This window comes from Lactuca saligna, chromosome 8 (assembly GCF_052625555.1).
Source record: "Lactuca saligna cultivar CGN05327 chromosome 8, ASM5262555v1, whole genome shotgun sequence".
Taxonomy (NCBI): domain Eukaryota; kingdom Viridiplantae; phylum Streptophyta; class Magnoliopsida; order Asterales; family Asteraceae; genus Lactuca; species Lactuca saligna.
The window spans coordinates 6,080,176-6,102,462 of record NC_136424.1 but is presented as its reverse complement, the minus strand read 5'-3'; the positions used below and the strand labels follow the sequence as shown (position 1 = coordinate 6,102,462).

General features: G+C 35.7%; 4 protein-coding genes and 1 long non-coding RNA gene across 8 annotated transcripts; 3 read left to right on the top strand and 2 right to left on the bottom strand.

Moving 5' to 3' along the window:
* Positions 1–5,911: 5,911 nt before the first annotated feature.
* Positions 5,912–9,396, top strand: PKP-BETA1 (plastidic pyruvate kinase beta subunit 1). The gene is made up of 12 exons (XM_078970031.1): positions 5,912–6,407; positions 6,738–7,022; positions 7,100–7,265; positions 7,397–7,531; positions 7,645–7,755; positions 7,849–7,937; positions 8,009–8,071; positions 8,149–8,324; positions 8,394–8,496; positions 8,587–8,735; positions 8,843–8,951; positions 9,051–9,396. The coding sequence occupies exons 1-12, from the start codon at positions 6,180–6,182 to the stop codon at positions 9,156–9,158; spliced, it is 1,722 nt and encodes a 573-aa protein (XP_078826157.1). The 5' UTR covers positions 5,912–6,179; the 3' UTR covers positions 9,159–9,396.
* A 1,373-nt stretch (positions 9,397–10,769) lies between these two features.
* LOC145010757 (hAT transposon superfamily) lies at positions 10,770–14,400 on the bottom strand. Of its 2 annotated transcripts, XM_078969285.1 has the most exons (4): positions 14,222–14,400; positions 13,478–13,507; positions 11,737–13,365; positions 10,770–11,659 (listed from the first exon to the last, which is right to left on the bottom strand). In XM_078969285.1, coding segments are annotated over exons 2-4 (2,034 nt in total). In that variant the 5' UTR covers positions 13,479–13,507; positions 14,222–14,400; the 3' UTR covers positions 10,770–11,255. The 2 variants fall into 2 exon arrangements, with proteins under 2 accessions (XP_078825411.1, XP_078825412.1); XM_078969286.1 differs by lacking the exon at positions 14,222–14,400 and having other exon boundaries at positions 13,478–14,215.
* Positions 14,401–15,131: 731 nt separating this feature from the next.
* Positions 15,132–17,851, top strand: LOC145008626 (putative inactive receptor kinase At4g23740). Of its 3 annotated transcripts, none has more exons than XM_078967209.1 (3): positions 15,132–15,463; positions 15,762–17,024; positions 17,102–17,851. In XM_078967209.1, the coding sequence occupies exons 2-3, from the start codon at positions 15,809–15,811 to the stop codon at positions 17,677–17,679; spliced, it is 1,794 nt and encodes a 597-aa protein (XP_078823335.1). In that variant the 5' UTR covers positions 15,132–15,463; positions 15,762–15,808; the 3' UTR covers positions 17,680–17,851. The 3 variants fall into 3 exon arrangements, with proteins under 3 accessions (XP_078823335.1, XP_078823332.1, XP_078823334.1); XM_078967206.1 differs by having other exon boundaries at positions 15,751–17,024; XM_078967208.1 differs by having other exon boundaries at positions 15,648–17,024.
* Positions 17,852–18,279: 428 nt separating this feature from the next.
* LOC145008627 (myosin heavy chain-like protein) lies at positions 18,280–20,333 on the bottom strand. The gene is made up of 4 exons (XM_078967210.1): positions 19,955–20,333; positions 19,320–19,638; positions 18,583–18,641; positions 18,280–18,489 (listed from the first exon to the last, which is right to left on the bottom strand). The coding sequence occupies exons 1-4, from the start codon at positions 20,199–20,201 to the stop codon at positions 18,458–18,460; spliced, it is 657 nt and encodes a 218-aa protein (XP_078823336.1). The 5' UTR covers positions 20,202–20,333; the 3' UTR covers positions 18,280–18,457.
* On the top strand, positions 20,205–21,873 carry LOC145008628 (uncharacterized). The gene is made up of 3 exons (XR_013663571.1): positions 20,205–20,300; positions 21,283–21,381; positions 21,512–21,873. It is a non-coding gene; the product is annotated as an uncharacterized LOC145008628 (long non-coding RNA).
* Positions 21,874–22,287: the final 414 nt, after the last annotated feature.

The following is a 22,287-nucleotide window of genomic DNA, read 5'->3' as shown; positions in this document are numbered from 1 at the left end:
TATTTCACCCCCTACTACTACGATCACATATAACATAACAAGCCAACATGCATACATATCATCACGTACTGTCAGACGTATCTGGGGTGTCTGACTACCCTTCGGTCCTAACAACCAAACTCTACTACTATCACATACAACATATCATGCTAGCATATAACATGTCAGGTAATAGCAAACTTAAATGATATCACAAAGACAATCATCTATCATACATCTCCTACTGGTGGGTCGGCATTGTGGCCTTAGACCCACCGCTACTGGAAGCTAACTCACCTCAAAGTAGCTGCTGAACTGATCGGGAACTAACTGACAGCTGCTGCTCCGGGAGTCCTCCGGCTGCAATTCCCACAACATACTCAATCAAACACTGCTAACTGTCCTTTAGGTAAAATGACCATTTTACCCCTGGTTTAGCCCTAAGCCAAAGCTAGGGTTAACTTTCAGTTGACCCGACTCGCCGAGTGGATCACCACTCGCCGAGTCCCTAGCAAACCAATGTCCTGGGTCCCTGGTTCTACTCGTCGAGTCGGGCTATGACTCGGCGAGTTCACCTTCTAACTGTCATACAACTTCTTCATCCTACTCGCCGAGTTGTATGAACAACTCGTCGAGTTCATCTTCATCCGAAGAACACTTTATGCTAAGACTCGCCGAGTTGTATGAACAACTCGCCGAGTCTGTTCTTGATCTATGAAGATTGCCTTGGACTCGCCGAGTCAGGGCATTGACTCGCCGAGTCCTAACATGGGTGAGTTCAGCTCCCAACTCACCGAGTCACCCCCTGTGACTCATGGCTCAACTCGACACATGAAGAAGGGACCAAATCGGTGACTCGCGACCAGACTCGCCGAGTCACCTATGCGACTCGCCGAGTCGTCGCCATGCACTTCTTAAATATACCGATTTGCTCGATTCCAGTCCATGCCATTCATAGATCTGGACTTCTAGGGCACGAATCACACATAAAGTTTCCAACTTTACGTGTGGATATTCACCAAAATGGATTATAGGGCTCAAAATGTCTCAAAAGGGTAGATCTAGGGCTAACAAGCCTCATGGGGCCAAAAAGCTAACAGATCTGAGCTCCTGGAGCTCAATCTTGCATAGATCCAAAGGCCAAACGCCTTATTACGACATATAATGCACATACAAACTTGGGGAATTGACCAAGAAGGACCTAAATGAAGTTTTAAGCATAGAATCAAGGGGAAAACGGGTTATACCTCAAAGGAAATGTTGAAATAACACAAAGATGGCTGATCTCCTTCTCCTCTTCTTGATCCACTCCTCTTACTCCTCAAAACCTTCAAGAATACACCAAGAACACCTCAAACTCTCAAGGAAGCAAGGGAAAACAATGTAGGGGGAGTTCTGGGGGTGAATGGGGACGAGTTGGGGCGGAATGAGAGTTTAAATAGGGTGCAAACCCTTGAAACTTAGGGTTTCATCCAGCAGCGGTGACTCGCCGAGTCCCGGATGTGGACTCGCCGAGTCGCCTACTTAAAACGTGTCCTGAGTCTCGTCCCTACTCGGCGAGTCGGACCCTATGACTCACCGAGTCCAAGGTTAAATTAGGGCAATGCTCAAATAAAATTCACATACCGGAAACCAGGTGCTACAAACATATGTGATGGGTTACCTGCACATTGCTGGAGACAAATTGGTAAGGAACATCGCCACTAAAAGGATCAACTCTTTTAAGAGGTTGTAATCACTGTTGATAGAGGTTGACGGCTAGGGTTTCTTTATAGATCGATGCTAGATCAATGTGCCGAATGGGGAATTCTATTTGAATGAGTCTTCCAGTTTATATAATAATGAACATAACAAAAAATCTCGAGATACGGGGAAACGCCGAAATACTCGAAGGAGTCGGTCAAACAAATACGCATGGTCAAACTAATAAGAGATTGAGGGATGATAACAATGATTTGTTTACCAAATAAAATTTGAATACATAAACCGATTGTATATGTTGCATAATTGTTTGGACGACTTAAAATTCAACGTTTGACCAAAGATGTTTTATAAGGTTATATATATATATATATATATATATATATATATATATATATAAGTATTGTGTTATTGTATGCATAAATATGGGCCAATCATTTTAAAAGGGAAAATATGTAATCTTATATTTAATTAATTATGGTAAATATATAAATCAATTAATATCCCTTTAATTTAGGAATATATATCTATTTTAAAACTTAATATATATCCTCACGTCCACCTCTTCCCCATTCTCTTCTATTCATGACTTCAAAAATACAACGAAATAACTAGATACAGGGGCGAGGGCGATATTTAGGATGCTTACAGCGGAGACAATGTGATGATACTCCGACGGCGTCATGGCGTAAACTAATTCATGTATACATAATAAAAGACTCACACGACTATAAGGAAGATCGATTGTACACAACTTCAATGGATCTACCTTCATGTCTTCGAGAAAGTGATGAAGTCGGTGGAGAAGAACATATGGGATGGGTTAGCTGCACATTGCTGGAGACAAATTGGTAAGGAATATCGCCACTAAAAGGATCGGTTCTTTTAAGAGGTTGTAATCACTGTTGATAGAGGTTGACAACTAGGGTTTCTTTATAGATCGATGCTAGATCAATGTGCCGAATGGGGAATTCTATTTGAATGAGTCTTCCGGTTTATATAATAATGAACATAACAAAAAATATTGAGATACGGGGAAACGCCGAAATACTTGAAGGAGCCGGTCAAACAAATACGCATGGTCAAACTAATAAGAGATTGAGGGATGATAACAATGATTTGTTTACCAAATAAAATTTGAATACATAAACCGATTGTATATGTTGCATAATTGTTTGGACGACTTAAAATTCAGCGTTTGACCAAAGATGCTTTACAAGGTTATATATATATATATATATATATATATATATATATATATATATATATATATAGAGAGAGAGAGAGAGAGAGAGAGAGAGCTAGGTTCAAATGTTTTAACTAAGTATTGTGTTATTCTATGCATAAATATGGGTCAATCATTTTAAAAGGGTAAATATGTAATCTTATATTTAATTAATTATGGTAAATATATAAATCAATTAATATCCCTTTAATTTAGGAATATCTGTTTTAAAACTTAATATATATCCTCACGTCCACCTCTTCTCTACTCTCTTCTATTCATCGCCGCCCCCAACCTTTTCCCTCTCATCTCCCTCTGGTACACCATCGGTAACCATCGAGAAACCTTCATCGAATTTATCATCTTCTTCCTTTAAACACCACCGATTTCAGAATCGGGAAAAACTATTTATTTAATCGAGGTCTTTTAGATCCAGATTATTGCCCACCACAACTCTATGTTTTACCAAAAGAAACACCATTGCCATCTCCATAACCAATCGCAACTCTTCTTTCCCCTATTTTATGGCAGGTCTGTGATCATCAATTAAATTTTTTTATCTTTCTGAAACTTTTATGCAGGAAATTTAGGGTGGATTTATTCTGTTGCAGCTAAACAATCTGGATTACACAAGTGGATTGAAGAAGATGTTGACACAGTTGGGGCAGTCGACCACCGTGAACGACTACACGACATGGGCGGAGGCACACGAGGGCTAGGGTAAGCCTAGGCTCACCCTCAAAATTAATTTTCAATTTTTTTACTAGCCCAGGTTCCAGCCCTACCCTCTTTCATAGTTCAAACCCGTTGAATTAGGAAGTCGGAAACCCAAAGTAGAAGCCAGCGTTGCGTATGTAAGAGAAGAAAAACAACAACGCCAAATCAGAAGGTAGATTCGGAAGTTTGATTTTTGCTTTTGTTTCTTTATTGATCGTTCCAACAATGGAGTAATGCTCGCCGGAATGATGTCATTTCTTCCTGTGGTGAATCAGAAACGAGCAATTCAGTGCCAAATCAATGTTCCTGACTTGTAGAAGCATCTCCAGTCCCCTTCGTGTTAGGTTTCATTCTATATTATTTATCTCAACTTTTAAGAGGTTTTACTTTTTTGTGGTTGTTAGGTGTAGAGTATTGCTCTATATGGAACAAAACAATTTTTCTAATTGCAAACTATATGACGATCAACTCTCCTACACTATTGCTCTCTTGTTCTTGTAAGGTTTGTTAATCAAGAATCACTACTCTAGATACAAACTAATTGTATAAATCAGTTGTTAATTGTATTTGTTTATCAACAGGTGACAGGTCACGCGTGATGCTAATGAAACTACTTAAGGATTAGGCTTTATTGCATTTTCCATTTCTGAGAAAGCTTCTAGAACAGTAAGCAGATATTTGCATTTACTATTTTTATTATATTCGAATAGTATATGTAAAAAGTTAAAATTTTGTATCTAATTTTATAGTTGAATGAAATGAATGGAAAGATGGTTGCTAGCAAACCTCTTTATGTTGCATTTTCTCAACACAAAGAAATCAGAAGGGCAAGATTGCAGGGTTGTCTACTTTTTTTTTGTAAACTGGATTTGTTACATATATAGTATTCTATTAGAAAAGAATGTTTTATTAGGATAATCATGAATATATTCTGTTAGAATGCCCTGAATTAATATAATTATTGGTAAATGAATTCCAATTCTATCATAATGGAATCACGAATTCCAATTATGTTGGAATGAAATATAGATATTTTTTCACTAATTTATTCATTGGATTTGTTTCCATAGAAGTTGATGCTTGAAGAACGGAGCACAAAATTTAAGCGACGCCTCTTAGCAACATTATTCTTTTAGAATAAATTAGTGTATTTGTTAGATTTTGATGTTTTTTTTTCCGATTTGAAAGTTTTTTAGTTTTATTCTTTAACAATAAATGTAATTTTTAACAATTGTTACATGTATTCTATAAGAATTAATATAATTTTTATTTTAATTCTTCAATTGTTGGTTCGAGAATTTGTTATTCTACAAGAAAAATATGTTCACGAATATTTTTATTATTTTATGGTTCAAGATTTTTTTTTATTTTTGAATATATTCAAATATATTCTGTCAGAATGTCCAAATTAAAAACCTAATAATTCTTAAAATCAGATTTTTAAAATTAATAGAATCAAATTTTTAAAATTAATAGAATCTATAATCCCTTAAAATATGCAAACTTCCTTTATTAAATCTATGTTAGTTGACTAAAATACCCTTCTAGTTAAATTAGATGGTATTTTTCGATTATTTTTAATTCAATAATATGTATTAATCACTTTTCTTCAAATAAGTAAAATGATTGGTCCATATTTATGCATACAATAACACAATAATTAGTTTAAATAAAATAATCTAGGCATATATATATATATATATATATATATATATATATATATATATATATATATATATATATATATATATATATATATATAAAAGTCAAACAAACCAAAACACCGACTTTGATTTGAACATTAAGTATACAATTAATGAGTTATTTTTAATGAGAACACAAACATCATTAATATTACACAAATGAATCATAAATACTTAGAAGAAAACTATGTTTTTTTAGAAATCTTTCAGCTAAATTATTCTAAAATGGTGGATGTGAGTAACTTACTCCAAATGAAACTTTATTTGTGTTTTGCATTTGAAACTAGGTCAGATGTAACCAATGTTATACAAATCTAGTTAAATCTTTTAACCGTTTGGTCGAAATGCTCATTCCTACAATCATAATAGATAAAATGATTTTCGGTAGGGCTACAACGAATCATAATGTATGCACCTAAACATGTACCGGGTACAAAATCGGAAAATGCAAACCTAGACCTAGATGCAGTCCAAAATCCATGATATATGTGATACCGGTCCAAATAGTGACACCTAATTTTGAGTTTTGACAATAATATTCTATAAAAAGAAAAGTATTAGATTTCAATTTTGAAGCAACAGCAACACTATTCAGGAAAGTCCACTCAGCACTGCACTTGTTTTGCTACGCCTCTTCGATACAAACGAGAAACGGCCATTCCATCTTTCTCTCCAAAATATAAGCGGCGATTTCCCCAAACACAACTTCACACGGAAACCATCGCCCTCGCCCTCATTTTATAATAATCCTCATTTGGTCTGCAAAATTATATCTACCTGTTGGTTCCATTTGATTTGGTTCTTCCTGTTCCCTATCAAAATAATCAAATTTGATTTGAGTTTTCGAACAATCAATGGCTCAAGTGGTTGCTTCCAAGTTGACTCATACTTCATTTGCGTGCCCTAGCTCTTCTGGTTCTCTTAGCAATCAGATTGAAAAGATCAAGCCTAGTGGTTTCGCTTCCAAACTTCTGATTGGTAACAATGATCGGATTAGTCAGAACCACCACCGTGTTCTTAGCGTCACCGCAAGGAGACAGGAGGTCGAAGTTGTTCCGGTTACACCTGAAGACGTGACCAAGGTCGTATATAGTTTTAATTTTTTCTCTCGTTGGTTGGTTTTGGTTGATCTGGGTTGGTTGTCATGCTTGATTTCAGCTTACGCTCAAACATACCGCTGGATCTTTTATTTCAGTCATATTAGGTTTTAAATGCAAAAATGGATTTTGTGACCAATTTACGTTCAGCATTCATCTGTCAGCCAGTATTTGTCGAGCTTAAAACCGCATCAAACTCCAACTTTACACTGTTAAAACCGCTCCTTCTATCATTGCAATTACATGTTCATAATCTCTTTCATCTTCATATTGGGCTGCTTTTAACCTGATACGAAAATTTCTTTTTGCCATCAGATAGAAAGGAATCATCAATCACCGGAAGTTTTACAGCAAGGTGATTCATCGGTAGGTATATGGTCCAGACCATTGGTGAAACGCAAGACAAAAATTGTTTGCACAATAGGTCCATCCACAGACACCAAGGAAATGATATGGAAGCTGGCTGAGGCTGGTATGAATGTAGCAAGACTGAACATGTCCCATGGAGACCATGCATCTCATCAGAAAGTTATCGACTTGGTTAAAGAATACAATGCTCAATCCAAGGATAATGTTATTGCCATTATGCTCGACACAAAGGTAGGCTTCATCTTTTATCAGGATTTTTTTTTTGCCAATCTTTCAGAAGGAATCATAATATTTTCATCTGTTTACAGGGGCCTGAAGTCAGGAGTGGGGACTTGCCACAGCCTGTTAACTTAGTAAACGGTGAAGAATTCACTTTCACCATAAAAAGGGGTGTTGGGACAGCAGACTGTGTTAGTGTTAACTATGATGATTTTGTGAATGATGTTGAAGCTGGTGACATGCTTTTGGTTGATGGTATGCTAAAAATGACCTTTTACATCACACCTGATTGTTTTACTTTTTACATTCAAGATATTACTTGATATAGATTAGGTCAATTTCCACACAACATGAAAACATAAATGACAGCATATGCTTACACATAGGTGGTATGATGTCGTTATTGGTTAAGTCCAAAACTGAAGATTCAGTGAAATGTGAAGTTGTGGATGGTGGTGAACTCAAATCCAGACGCCATTTAAATGTTCGAGGAAAAAGTGCAACTCTTCCATCCATTACTGGTTAGACTCAATAACCATAATCTTTCTAATGACTTGAATAATTCATATTTGTTTTGAAGATTATCAACTTTTTGGAATAAAATGAACATGATGATGATACTATATTGCAACAGAAAAGGACTGGGATGATATCAAATTTGGAGTGGACAATCAAGTTGATTTCTATGCAGTCTCGTTTGTTAAAGATGCAGAAGTCATCATTGAGTTGAAGAATTACCTCAAAAGTAAGAATAACAACAACACGCCAACACACACACACACATGGATCAGATTCTATTACTTTGAACTTCATTGCAACGTTGTTTCTCTTTTATTAGGCTGTAATGCAGATATCCAAGTAATTCCAAAAATAGAAAGTGCAGACTCTATACCAAACTTACAATCAATCATCACAGCATCAGATGGGGTAAATTAGTTTTGTTGTTGAAACCCTAAACCCTAAACCCTAAACTGATGGTGTTGCTTTACTTTGGTCAGGCAATGGTTGCAAGAGGAGATCTTGGAGCAGAGTTGCCTATTGAAGAGGTTCCATTGTTGCAGGTAAGTAAGTTTTGGTTTTTTGGTTAAAGGTGTTGATTTGATTGATTAGTAGAATGATTAATCGTGGTTTAATTTAGGAAGAGATAATCAGGACATGTCGTAGCATGGGAAAAGCTGTGATAGTTGCAACAAATATGCTTGAAAGCATGATAGTTCATCCCACACCAACAAGAGCTGAGGTCTCAGACATTGCTATTGCTGTTAGAGAGGGTGCTGATGCAGTTATGCTATCCGGAGAAACAGCTCATGGAAAGTAAGACTTTTTTTTTTTTTCCAAAAGGGTAAATTGGTCATTTACTGATTAATGTCCTGGTGCATGCAGGTTTCCCTTAAAAGCCGTTAAAGTAATGCACACGGTGTCGTTGAGAACTGAAGCCAGCATAGCCGGCGGTGTCACACCCTCTAATCTTGGTCAAGCCTTTAAGGTTTGACTTATTATTATTTTTTTTAATTTCAAATTTAGTTACAACTCAATAATAGTTTTAAAATTGCTTATTATATAACATATGTTGCAGAACCATATGAGTGAAATGTTTGCATTCCATGCGACATCAATGTCCAACACTCTTGGAACATCAATTGTGGTGTTCACTAGAACTGGTTTCATGGCTGTTTTATTGAGCCATTATCGCCCCACTGGCACTATTTTTGCCTTCACAAATGAGTAGGTCACTCACAAATCACAATCATATATGTATATATGCTTTCAATAACTGTAATTTTCATTATATATGCTAATATTTAAATAAATAATTGTTGTTTGTAAACCAGGAAAAGAATACAACAGAAGTTGGCTTTGTATCAAGGAGTATGCCCGATTTACATGGAGTTCTCTAATGATGCTGAGGAGACATTTGCGAATGCTCTTGGTACATTGAAGGTAAATCTATGTTTTAATATAATAGTAATATATTGTGTATATTTGGTATTTATTATTTTCCTTTTTAAAAAAAAATATATAATTATTTTGTATGTGCAGAATCAAGGGATGATAAAGGAAGGCGAACAGGTGGCACTTGTTCAGAGTGGGAGGCAGCCCATCTGGCGGTTCCAATCCACCCATAATATTCAGGTCAGACAGGTCTAAACAGAAGCTCTTGTGTCGTGTGTGTCGTGTTCTTTTCTTTTTTTAGGAGCGAGAGTGAGTGGTGCTTAATTTAGTCTAGTAGTTTATTTATTATTTGTCATGTATTACAACACTACTATTATGTCAAGAATAATCTTGATCCGAAAAAGGAACGTACAATTTTGTTGATTGAGTATTGACGTATGAACTTTTCTTGTATTGTATGTTTGTATCTTTTAATGGTGATGATGTTTTGAAATTTGAAGTCTTTTATGAGAAAATTACTAACGTGATAATAAGTTAATCATAGCTCCTACCTACCATAGAAACTTGTTTATTGTGGTACAATCTTGCATGTTGCATCGGCTATATATACTTTTGAATTGAGACAAAGCGATGAATGATATGGACGGCTTAATTTGGATCCTTGGGGCGTTTATCATAGAAAAACTTCTTCAAGATTCATAACATAAGTTTTGGCTGTGGAAGGCAATGTTTTAAAAACTGGTTTTTTAATTGAACCGGTCGAGTGATGTTTTCCGGTTCAACCGGATGGTCAAACCAGTTCTATATTTTTATATGTTTTTAATTATCCTGCATACATTGATTACAAAAACTTGTCATCTTTTTAGTATTACAAACCTAAATAGAATGCAACATATACAAACAATCATTATAGAAGTCAAAATCAAACAAAAAAGATCAAAACAAACACAAAAATCCAAGAATGTCCGGTTCATTCCGGTTCAATTCAGCCGGTTGAACCGGTTTTTTACCAAAACCGGCCGGTTCAATCCGGTCAGGAAATCATTATAAAACCGGTCCAAATCGAACCGCCCTCACCTCCGGTTCCCGCTTCAACCGGCCGGTTCGAACCGGTTTTTAAAACACTGGTGGAAGGGCGCAAAATTCATTTTATGAGATACAAAACATACCACACATACCACACGTCAGTGTTTTAAAAACCGGTTCGAACCGGCCGGTCGAACCGGTAACCGGAGGTGAGGGCGGTTCGATTTGGACCGGTTTTATAATGATTTCTGACCGGATTGAACCGGCCGGTTTTGGTAAAAAACCGGTTCAACCGGCTGAATTGAACCGGAATGGACCGGGTTAAACCGGACATTCTTGGATTTTTGTGTTTGTTTTGGTCTTCTTTGTTTGATTTTGACTTCTATAATGATTGTTTTTATATGTTGCATTCTATTTAGGTTTGTAATACTAAAAAGATGACAAGTTTTTGTAATCAATGTATGCAGGATAATTAAAAACATATAAAAATATAGAACTAGTTTGACCATCCGGTTGAACCGGAAAACGTCACTCGACCGGTTCAATTAAAAAACCAGTTTTTAAAACACTGTCACACGCACACTTTTACTCATCGAAACCTAAAAATTGTTAGGGATAATCATTTTATTGATGATCTTTAACAAAAGTTATTTGATTAAAGTTAGAATTAACAAGGTAAATTTTATATTTGCCAAACATTGCAAAAACCAAATTTTATATATATATATATATATATATATATATATATATATATATATATATATATATATATATATATATATATATATCTTTGCATGAAACTAAATAATGTATGGAGGAGGGGGAGTACAAGACTACAAATATACCAAATGTACACTTTTACTCATCCAAACCTAAACCGATCACCAATCAAATTCTTTGGCTACCGATATCATCTTGCTACCAAATATAATTCACGTTATATATATTACAAATTAGTGCAAAATACATAAAACCCAACCCACTGTATTTTGACCATTTTGTAACTTAACCACGATATTTCAGTCTCGCCAATAAAAGTCATCCAAGTTTGACAATTTTTTCTATGTTGATCACTTTGACCTGCTATAGCATAGCAGAGGTTAAACGGGTCAAAATTTAGTCTTTAGGGGAATATTTTGTGTCGAATCACAGCCTATAAACATCGACAAAGATTTCGATTTGAACTTTGGTATAGGAGGTCATAACAGGTCAAAGTGGGAAAAACTTGTCAAACTTGGTTAGCTAGCCTATCACTGACGAAATTGAAATATAGTTGTTAAACCACACAAATTACTAAAATATATAGTGGTTTTTATGTAACTTTTGCTACAAATTAAACATATGATCATTTGGACCAAAAATAGAATTACTAAACTGTCTGGTATTCAAATCATTACCATCAAGAGCCGAACCAAATCGGTCAAGCCACTGAGTCGGGGTGGGGTTCTCGCTCTCTGCAACCCATGCTGAAGTCATATCAATATCCTCCAACTGTATCGGATCATTCTCTAAACTTGACCTTTTTGCCCTTGAGAGCTTTAGATTGTAATGTATGTATGCAATATCATTCAAAGTTTCTTTATCAATCTTATTTCTTTTCTCTGAATGTATTTGTTGAAACATACTCCAATGTCTCTCGAATGTACAACTGCTGCACACTTGACTCAGTATTCTCATTGCAACTCGTTGTAGTGTCGGAGCCGAGTCCCCGTATTGTTCCCACCAAATTCCTGTATGCAAGGGTAAAACAGTCATTTACTCACACCTTCAGACGGTTTTTTTTAAAAAAAAGGTACGAAAAACTTACCAGGTGAAACAGCATCAATGGCCTCCTTAGCAAGATTGCATCCAAACATCCCTGTGGCCCTTGTAAACAACAGGATTTGATTTGTAATATCTCGTCTCAATTCAGGAGTCGGAAGCAATTTCTCCAAAACCCTAAAAAAATCTTCTTTTATCGATCCAAGAAACTTGATTTCTGGATTATACTGAATACCCGGATTCAAAAAAGCAGCAGCTGAATGTAAAGGTGAATGAAGGTGGCTCTGCCATTTTTGATCCACAATATCAAAAAAAGTTTTACACTTTATATCATCCATAATGTAATAAGTCCTAATCGACTCCTTAGCTTTTGTCATCAGCTCATAAATGGACCCCACCGCCGGTTTCCCACCGGAAACCTCCCTCATCACCTTTAAAAAGGGGTCGGAAACCGCCACACACTCCTCCACCCCCCGCCAAAACTCATTGTCTTCAAGAATCTCAATGCATGTGATACTTTGTGGTTTATTTCCATACACAGGGTTGTTGGTGAACTCAGGGGAATTAAACATGTGTTTCAATCTAGAACGTTGTTTTAAGATGGATTGCAATGAAAGGAAGTGAGACACGTATTTTGTGATTCCTGTTTTGATGATTTCTTCATTTACAGTGTACTTTTTCATCATATCAAGAACCGATGAATCATTGTATATGAACTTTGAAATAACTTGTGCTTGTAAGATACAACGATTCACCCAATCTATCTTTGAGAATTCTTTCAAGATTGCATTTAAACATTGTGAAGCACATGGGGACACGAAAATTGTCCCATAAGATTGGAGGATATGATTCACTACACTTGTGCAATTCAAAGTGTTGTCCAAGATTATCTGAACAATGTTTTCAGGACCGAATTCTTGGATTACAGAATCGAACAAATCGGTTAAGAACTTTGTGTTCTTGAAGTAAGAACTCGCGTCTACGGATTTATGGAAGAATGTGCTTGATGGAGATGAAATTAGGAAGTTGATTAGAGTTCTTGATTTGTGATCTGTCCATGTTTCCACAATTATTGTGCAGCCTGTTGTTGTCCATTCTTTTTCAATTTCTTTAGATTGTGAGGACACTTCGGTTTTTATAATCTGTAACCAATTGTTTTTTAGGGTTTCGGGGGAAGGACCTTTAAACCCATTACCACATTTCGTGATTGAATCAATCATTAATTGGTAAGATGAAGAACGCGCAACACCGAAGTCTAGTTTGTTTTCAAAAAAGAAAAGGGCTATGCTTCTTTCAGCATCTTCTTGGTTATTGCTAGGGGCATTTTGGGTAATGTTGGAAAATATTTTGGTGATTGGAGATGATGTTTCTAGGGTAACAAGACTTCTATTTTGAGAGATGGTTATAGGAGAAGATTTGGGTTCTTCTCTTTTTTGTTTTTTTGTTGAAGGAACTTCTTTAATGTCTTCTTTTGATGCTATTATGTTCCTAACTCTATCGCTCACATCATCTCTAACTTTGCTACATGGATTTACACCTTTACTTGGAAGCCTAGAAAGATGATGCTTTAGTCTACTTATGCCACCGTTTAAAATTCTAAGACAGAATTTGCATTTCACCTTGTTTCCGTCTAGTTTCTCAGCATATTCCCAACAAACATCTTTCTCTCGCACCACTGCCCCCCAAAAAATGAAATCTTATAAATGAAATTTGTTCAAATTGCATATGATTCTATGATTCAGAGAGATGACAAAAAAACTCCAAATCAAAAAAAGATAGGGACTTACTTATGTAGAGAATACACCTTGCATTTCACCCTGGTTACATTAATAGGATAAACAAGAAAGTTTTGTTATAGTTAGTATTTAGTAGGGAATTACATTCAAAAGATGTACTTAAATGTCTCTGAATTTTATAACTAATCTTGGTTGAGGGAATAGCTAAGTAGCAAACTTAGCACAAGCGCATTCAAAAGATATAGTTAAAATGGATAGATTACAGTTTCCAACAAAACTATAATGGTTTCCACTCAAAAGATTGTAGCATAAAAAACTTTTCAGCAAATTTATGCATTCTTCAATCAAATGAAACGAATTGAAAAAGCAAAATGTAAAAAATTTGAACGGATTCCTCATGGTCTTGCAGATCTACTAGATAATTGGTTCTACGTGTCTAATTAATCTGCTAACAAATGTAGCACAAAAAATGATACAACTAGACCAATCAATCTTCACAAAATCCATAATTAGAAGGTAAAGTTACCAATTTTTTTCTTTCTAAATTTCGAGTTCAAAAGCTTCTAAGGATAAAAAACACGAGCTAATAGAAACTCGGGTCAGGGAAGAAGTTCAAATATTTATTTCAATTATTTCACTACACGCATCGATAAGCACGAAAATTCTAGAGATTAGGAATCGATAAGCACACAAACTTTTATCTTCTTACAATAGAAATTAGGGTTGTAGATTTTACTAAGTACTTAATGAAGAGAAAATGGGGGAGAAAGTAGCGAGAAATAAGATATGGCTTACAGAGGGTGAGCGAAACGAAGTGAAGGAGATCTTCACTTATAATTGATGAATGAGAGATAAGCGGAGGTTGCAGATTCGGAAAAAATGGTGTCGGTTGTCGGATTTTCTCGCGATATTTTAAAGGAAATTGAAAGAATTAGGGTTTTCCTGTTCTTTTCGTTTTCTGTATGTTTTTTTAATAAAATTTAGTATGTAACCCCGATATATCGCGGGGTCTCTATCTGACGTTCTTTAACTTCTTATTAGATCCTGTCCGTTGCTTTACAAAACGACATCGTCTGGAATCTAGAGAGCAAAAACAAAATTAACGCGAAAGCTACTCTTATTTATCAGAGCCAGGTTTCGATCCTGGGACCTGTGGGTTATGGGCCCACCACGCTTCCGCTGCGCCACTCTGATTTGTTGATATATAGTTTCATCTTCATCTATAAATTAAAATCTATTGAAACGGCTAAACGTTGTTTCTTTAATATATTTATTTCTTTTATCATAAATAGTAAGTATATTGTTATGCGGTATAAGAATTGTAATTAAAGCGTAATTTATTTTTTATAAACTTTTTTTTTTTATATATATAACAGAAAAGTTAATTTTTTATTATTATGAAATCTGGTAAGTTTTGTGGTTTTCCTACATGAGACATACAAACAAGTGATTTCATTTTTATAGTTTTAAACAACAAACATTTTTAAATATTATTTTATACAGCTAGTTTGATTAGAAACGATAATTTCATATTGATACTATACTATGATACTATGATATATATAAAACACATATACATGTTAATGCAGAAAAAGGAGAAAAGAATGGTTTTTGTAAAACTTATTGTAATTCTTTTTGTACAAAAAAACATGCCCATCAATGCATATGTTAATAATGTTATAATAATATGTTGTTATTTTTCTTTTAGTTTTACAAAGACACTTTGATTAAAGTCCTTCGTCTATACTCCATCACCATGTGCATCCTCCAGTTATCCCGCCATATCTCTCCCTGCAACACCAATAGTAGAATTTACTCACTTTTTCCGTACAAAAATTATTAATCCTTCTGCCACACGCAATCTCTCTCAGTAATTCAGATTTGAGTAGAGTTTCTTTCAGCCGTTTCATTGTTCGTTCCCTTTCGACATTTCTATACATCCGCTTCTCGAGTAAAATCGACACCTAAGCCCGATTGTTTGGAGGTTTTGATGGAGTTGTTACAGAGCCCAAGGAGTTGAGATCTGTTCGTCCATTGGTGAGTTTCTAGCTTTAACTTGTTTTTTTGCAAATTTGGCATTCGCACAATCATGAATATGTGTGCTGTATACGAAATCACGAAGGCGTTTTCTGAATGTGCCGACCTTCAATTGCATTCCGAAACACAGGAAGACGTACATTCATATATTTACGTTTTTTTTTTTTTTTTTTTTTTTTTTCAGTTTAATTCGGTGTATGTTCAACAGAATGAAGATAATCGTTATATGATTCTATCCTACACTGATTCTGTTAAAGTTCTGTGTATTTACTCGTTCCTTTTGTTAGATTTCATGCAGATGTGGAAGGTTTTGTAGGTTTTGAGACTTGAGAGAAAACGGAGACGATGAACAAGTTCAGTTTCATTGCAGTATTCTTGTTTGGGGCTATTTTCTCTCTAGTTACAACTGAACCTACAGAAGATAAGAAGATCTTACTCGATTTCATCCAAAAAATTCCGCATTCTTCTGCGATTAACTGGCGAATGAATTCTTTGGCTTGTAGTAACTGGACTGGGGTGACATGCGATCATCAACGTTCATCGATAATAGCTCTTCGTTTGCCTGCGCTTAGTTTTCATGGCTCTATACCTCCGAACACTCTCAGCCGACTATCAAATCTTCAGATCTTGAGCTTAAGATCCAATGGATTATCAGGTCCTTTTCCATCTGATTTCTCCAATCTGAAAAACTTAACATCTCTACATCTTCAATGCAATAACTTATCTGGTCCATTGCCTTCGAATTTATCCGTCTGGAACAATCTCTCTGTTCTTAATCTCTCCCACAATGGTTTTACTGGAAGCATTTCTCCTTCCATTTCAAGTCTGACTCACCTCACAGTTTTGAGTCTCGCTAACAACTCACTTTCCGGTGAAATCCCCGATTTCTGTATCTCGAGTTTACAAATTATAGATTTGTCCAACAATTTTTTCACTGGAACCGTGCCTCGATCTCTCGGAAGATTTCCTAGGTCGGCTTTTCTCGGAAACAACCTGGCACCAAACTCTGGTTCCTTATCGCTTCCTGCTCTTTCTCCTCAAAAGAAACCCTCAAAACTGAGTGAATCTGCAATCCTTGGGATCGTAATTGGGTGTTCCGTGTTAGTGCTGGGATTACTTGCTTTGCTATTGGTGGTTTGGCATTTGAAGACAGAAGCTAAAAATCAGGATTTGCAGAGAAGAGATAAGAATCAAAAGGGCATGGAGAATTTGCGATCGAGAAGCCTTGGAAATGGAAACGGAAACGGGAACCTGGTTTTCTTTGAGGGAAGTAACCTGGCGTTCAACTTGGAGGATCTTTTTAGGGCTTCTGCAGAGGTTCTGGGGAAGGGTACTTTCGGTACAACTTATAAAGCAGCATTGGAGGATTCAAATGCAGTTGTGGTGAAGAGATTAAAAGACGTGTATGTAACAAAACGGGAATTTGAGCAACAAATGGAGGTTGTTGGAAGCATACGACATGAGAATGTGGTTCCTTTAAGAGCTTATTACTACTCCAAAGATGAAAAGTTAATGGTGTATGACTACTTCAATGAAGGGAGCGTTTCCTCGATGTTACATGGTAATTTGTAAACTTGGTGGAACATTTTGCAAACTTATTTATTTTGTTGTTGATGCTCTGAATGTCTGATTTTGCAGCAAAAATAGGAAATAATAGGAATCCTTTAGATTGGGAAAGCCGATTAAAAATAGCAGCGGGAGTAGCAAAAGGAATAACTCACATCCACACACAATCCGGAGGAAAGCTTGTTCATGGAAACATAAAATCCTCCAACACCTTCCTCAACCGCCACCGCCACGGTTGTATCTCTGAAATGGGCCTGGCGGGAGTGACGACTCCGGCGGCGGTGAGGGGCGGTGGCTACCAAGCACCGGAAACAATGGCCGCCAAGAAAATCTACCAAGCATCAGACGTCTACTCTTTTGGGGTTTTACTACTTGAGCTTCTCACCGGAAAGTCACCGGCTAATGCAACGTGTGGGAATGAGGTGGTGCACTTGGTGAGATGGGTGCACTCAGTGGTTCAGGAGGAATGGACAGCTGAGGTTTTTGATGTGGAGCTTTTGAAGTACCCCAATATAGAAGAGGAGATGGTTGAGATGTTGCAGATAGCCATGCAATGTGTTGGGAAGTCGCCGGAGCAGAGGCCGAAAATGGCGGAGGTCGTGAAATTGGTGGAGAACATTCGAATCACTGGTGCATCTAGCATAATATAACAACAGTTCACAATCGAAATTTATATCAATAAGAAATTTGGTGCATAACATGTTACGAGGCGTTTTGTTTTTATATGTGGAATGTAATATGTTATAGGAATCATAATATGTTACATGTTTGGTTGAGCATTCAATCTAAACAATTATACACGATTGCTCTTTTTTGACTTAATCTGGACATAATGACTTAATGGGTTAAGCAAAATAACATGGTACACTAACCTTTTATCTATTTTCCCTTTTTTTCTTTTTTTCCCTCCCAGCTTTTTCCATGATAACAGTGAAATTTGTTTTTTGAAATGTAAAGGTAAATGAACATATAAGGCTTGATGGAAAAAAACAAACCATGTAATATCAAATGTATTTCAATCATAGTCTCCTCCCATACTGAAATAGGTTATAGGTAGAATGCTTATTTATGTAAAAATGTGTTACTTTTAGGGCATCCTACTTTATGCAACAAAGTTGTGTTTTAAACGAAATTTTTGCCGGACAGAAATATGCAACATTGAAACAAAAAGAACTAATTTTACGTTTCTATCATATAATAAACATCATTGCATATTTTGTATAAAAAACAAACAACTTTGTTGCATAAACTTGGAATAAAGTGAAACGTTGTTTGCACAAGTGCTAAAATATAATACAAAACTGAGAAAACTCGAAATCATGTTCAATTGGGGTTAAATTGTAAAAGTCGGAAAGAAAAAAAAAATCATATTACACACAAAAATAAAAGAATTACAAAACAAGAATAACTACAAACATAAACAGCTCTTTATTTTTTCACAATTCTTGTTCGGATACCACCTGAAATGTAAGTAAATTAATAAATATAAGTTGTAGTTGAAGAAAATATAAATTTTTAAGTTGATGAATATATTTTAAAAGAAATAGGTTCACCTTCAACCTCCTCAAACTGAATTTCTTTAACTATCTCAGAAGTAGCATGGTACTCAAAACTGCAAAAGCATGACGACAGACACAAGAACTAAATAAGCAAAACACAAAAGGATTCAATGCAAGAATTAGCAATGCACTTTTATTAATTTCTTTATTATAACATTCTACATCATTATCATAAGTTTCAAAAAGTTTTCTCTTGCAAAAAAGGATTATACTAAATGTCTAAACATATACTTTTTGATGTAAAAAATAAAGCTAATTAGTTAGGAAATGAATACTAAGAATGGTGTTATGTGTCTGAGATGCTCTAAGAAATAAATTAAAGTATAGCTAAGTTTTTCAATTTTGGTCCAAAAAAATATCTCTTGCAATTTTGGTCCAAAAAAATTTCTCTTGCAATTTTGGTCCTCATTCGAGGTTCTTGTAACATTTTTGGTTCCTGTTCTAAGTAAAATGACTATTTTTGGTCCCTGAATGTAGCTGATTTTTGTAATTTTGGTCCCAAATGTATAATCATTTTCTTGGAATGCAAAGAGCTCAAATAAATTCCAAATTTGCAAAAATCAGCTATACAAGAAGACCAAAAATCTAGTTACATTCTAAATTAAAAGTATTTTGTATTAGAAAGAAATGACATAAATAAATGAAAGTAAGTTGCTATTTCTTCAAATACACGATGGATGATGAAATGACAAAAACATCAAAATGAATGCACATTACAAATTTAAGATTACCTGTTAGATAGGTGAACTTCCAATTCGTAATTTGATGTGTTCTTCATAGATTCCACCAACAGGCTTACAATCTCAGTCTTGCGAGTACTAGCCAAGAGAAGATCATACTCAGTAGGGACGATAATGGAAAAAAAATTATCACTTAATTCACTCAAACAAAGCTTCTCGACTGCAGCAAGGGCAATCCGTCTTTTAAGTGTATATGTCTCTTGATCAACAACATAGATGGCAAAATTGGTAATTACAAGAATTCTGCGTTTCATCTTTCCTGAACCTGTAAACTTGAGAACTTCATCAGCAAAGATGACTCCCCTGTCACCTGCATATGTTCAACTATCACTCCATGAAAAAAAAAAAAAAAAAAAAAAACATATATATCTAATCGGCATATTGCTAATCCTGCTAGCTGCCTCAAGCTCTTTACTATCCAAAATAACAGACATCTGAATGCTCACACCAAATGTCTACCACGGGTAGAGTTGAACATATTGCATCTTGTTGTATTCAACTGATTCAGTCGAGCTACTTCATCATCAACCAGTTGATGAACTAAATTCCAAAATATCATAATTGAAAGATAAGCTAGTACATCTACAATTTGACTTTTATATTTGGAAGTGACTCAATTCACTTGCCTTGTTTTTCGAGAATTTTCATGAGATAGGGCTTGGAGCGAACATCAACATAATCACCTCTGAAACTTCTGGCAATAGATGCTTTCCTACGGACTTTACCTCCGGAGAAAGGATCGTGATCTTCTGTGATGTTTCCGTCAGACGGTGTGGGCTCATCGCTGCCGAGATCTGTTTTCTCCTTATCATCGTCTCCAGTATCGGAGGAGTTAACCTCGATTTGGATTCTGCGCCTTATCGAAGCAGACATGGTGGTGGATGCGAGTACGCTGCCTGACAACTAGTAAAAGAAGAGACGGTGTCTCCGCCGGCGGTGAATCGGCGGCTTGCTATACGGGCACTGGATCAGGTGATTAGATTTTATTATTTTAGATTGACAAAATTGCAAGAATGGTCGAAATTACCACTTTGGCCAAACAGATTTCGACTAGCATTTATGGTCCAAAGGTTTTCATTTTCTTGCCACTTTAGTCCAATTTACTTTAAACTATTTTGTAATAACAATTTTGCCCTTGGATTTTGTTTGTTCAGTTTATTTATTTATATAAATACTTTTATAATTTAAGAGAAATAAAAAAAGAAAATACATATATCTTTCTTTCTTTTTTTTTCTCTCTCTCACTCACTCACTCACACACACTCTTTCTCTCTTTCTCTCTCTCTCTCTCACTCTCTCTCTCTCTCTCTCTCTCTCTCTCTCTCTCTCTTACGCGATTATGTTCTTACCCAAAATACACACATACACACACTAATGGAACTCCATTACTCCATCAACCATCTTGATGAAGCACAGGTTATTACCAAAGAAGATAAGTTCATCGTTACCAATCGCCGCCCACAGCCACCAAATTGCCACCCACAACCACCAGTAAGGTAGCGTTACTGGAAACCGCTCACAACGCCTCCCTTATGTTCTTGATTTCTTGTTGATCACCCTCTTTCACGTCACTATAAATCACCCTCTCGCCATCTCCCCATCTTTTTCCTTCATGCCTACTCTCTTCCCTAATCAAACCTAAATTTCGATTTTGACCTAGATTTCTTCACCTTCATCTATAAAATCAAACCCAAATTTCTATTTTGAAAGCTCTTACCTCCCTGCTCTCCCTCTCGTTGAGTTCGTTGGAACAGCAAGAAATGAAGCAGCAGAAGCTGATGGAGCAACCCCTGCCACCACCGACGCTGCTATTATGGATCTATTGTTGTGGATTGTTGTTGTGGAACGAATCAGCAGAAGCCGCCAGATCTTTCTTCATATTCTTCATATCCTTTATATTCGGTTTCGAATTCTGCAATATTGATAATTAGGGTTTTGTGTTGTTCTATTTCAGATTCAGGTTGTTCGGGTTCAGTGTTAGTGATGGTAGGGGAAAGGACGAAAGGTGCTAGGAAGACCGACGATTTTTCTGGAGAGTGAATTTTCCTTCTAGGTAAGGGTCTGGGTTTTGAGAATATGTTTGTAATTTGAAGAATTGATGATTTGGGTCGGTGATTGATTCATCTTTTTCTGCTTCAACTTGTAGGGTTTCTGACTTTGAGTTATTTTGTTCTTGTTCTTAGGGGAAAGGGATGAAGATGGAAGTAGGTTTTAATTTGGAGGAAAAATAGCAGAGACTCTGATGTGTTTTTGATGGAGAGCTCGTTGAGGAAGATGATGGAAGAGAGGGTATGTTGGCTGTTATCTTGAGAGAGAGAGAGAGAGAGAGAGAGAAAGAGAGAGAGAGAGAGAGAGAGAGAGAAATATTTTCTTTTATTTTTTTTATATTTTTTTACTTATAAAATAATTAAATAACAAAGAGAAAAACAAAAAACAAATGGAAAAGGGCAAATCCGTCATTTTTAGATTTTTTAAACTGTTTTGGACCAAAACCGCAACAAAATGATAACTTTTTGACTATTGGTGCTAGTCCAAACCTGTTTGGCCAAAAGTAACATTTTTGGACATACCACAGGGACCATTCTTGCAATTTTGTCTTTTAGATTCAAAATTACTAAATGCTGAAATCTGAATTGAACTTTATGGTTTATGACAGTTTTGCCCCCATGATGTATCGATGGATGAGTTTGAGTTGTTTACAAGAGTAAACTCCAAATGTATAACGTAGTTTGTTGGATTTTTTCTTTTTTTTGTTTTGTTTTAGTTTAACTTTGTTAATGGTTAGGTAATTATTATAAACTAGAAAAGATTCTCCTGCGTTGCAGGGGTTGGAAGATAAGTTAAAAGTGAAATATTACGATTAACAGATAACAGAAAATACATTGCTATTTTTGTATTAACACTTCTGAGTTTTGCAATGATATATAAACTAAAATGCATAATTACATAAAGGGATTCG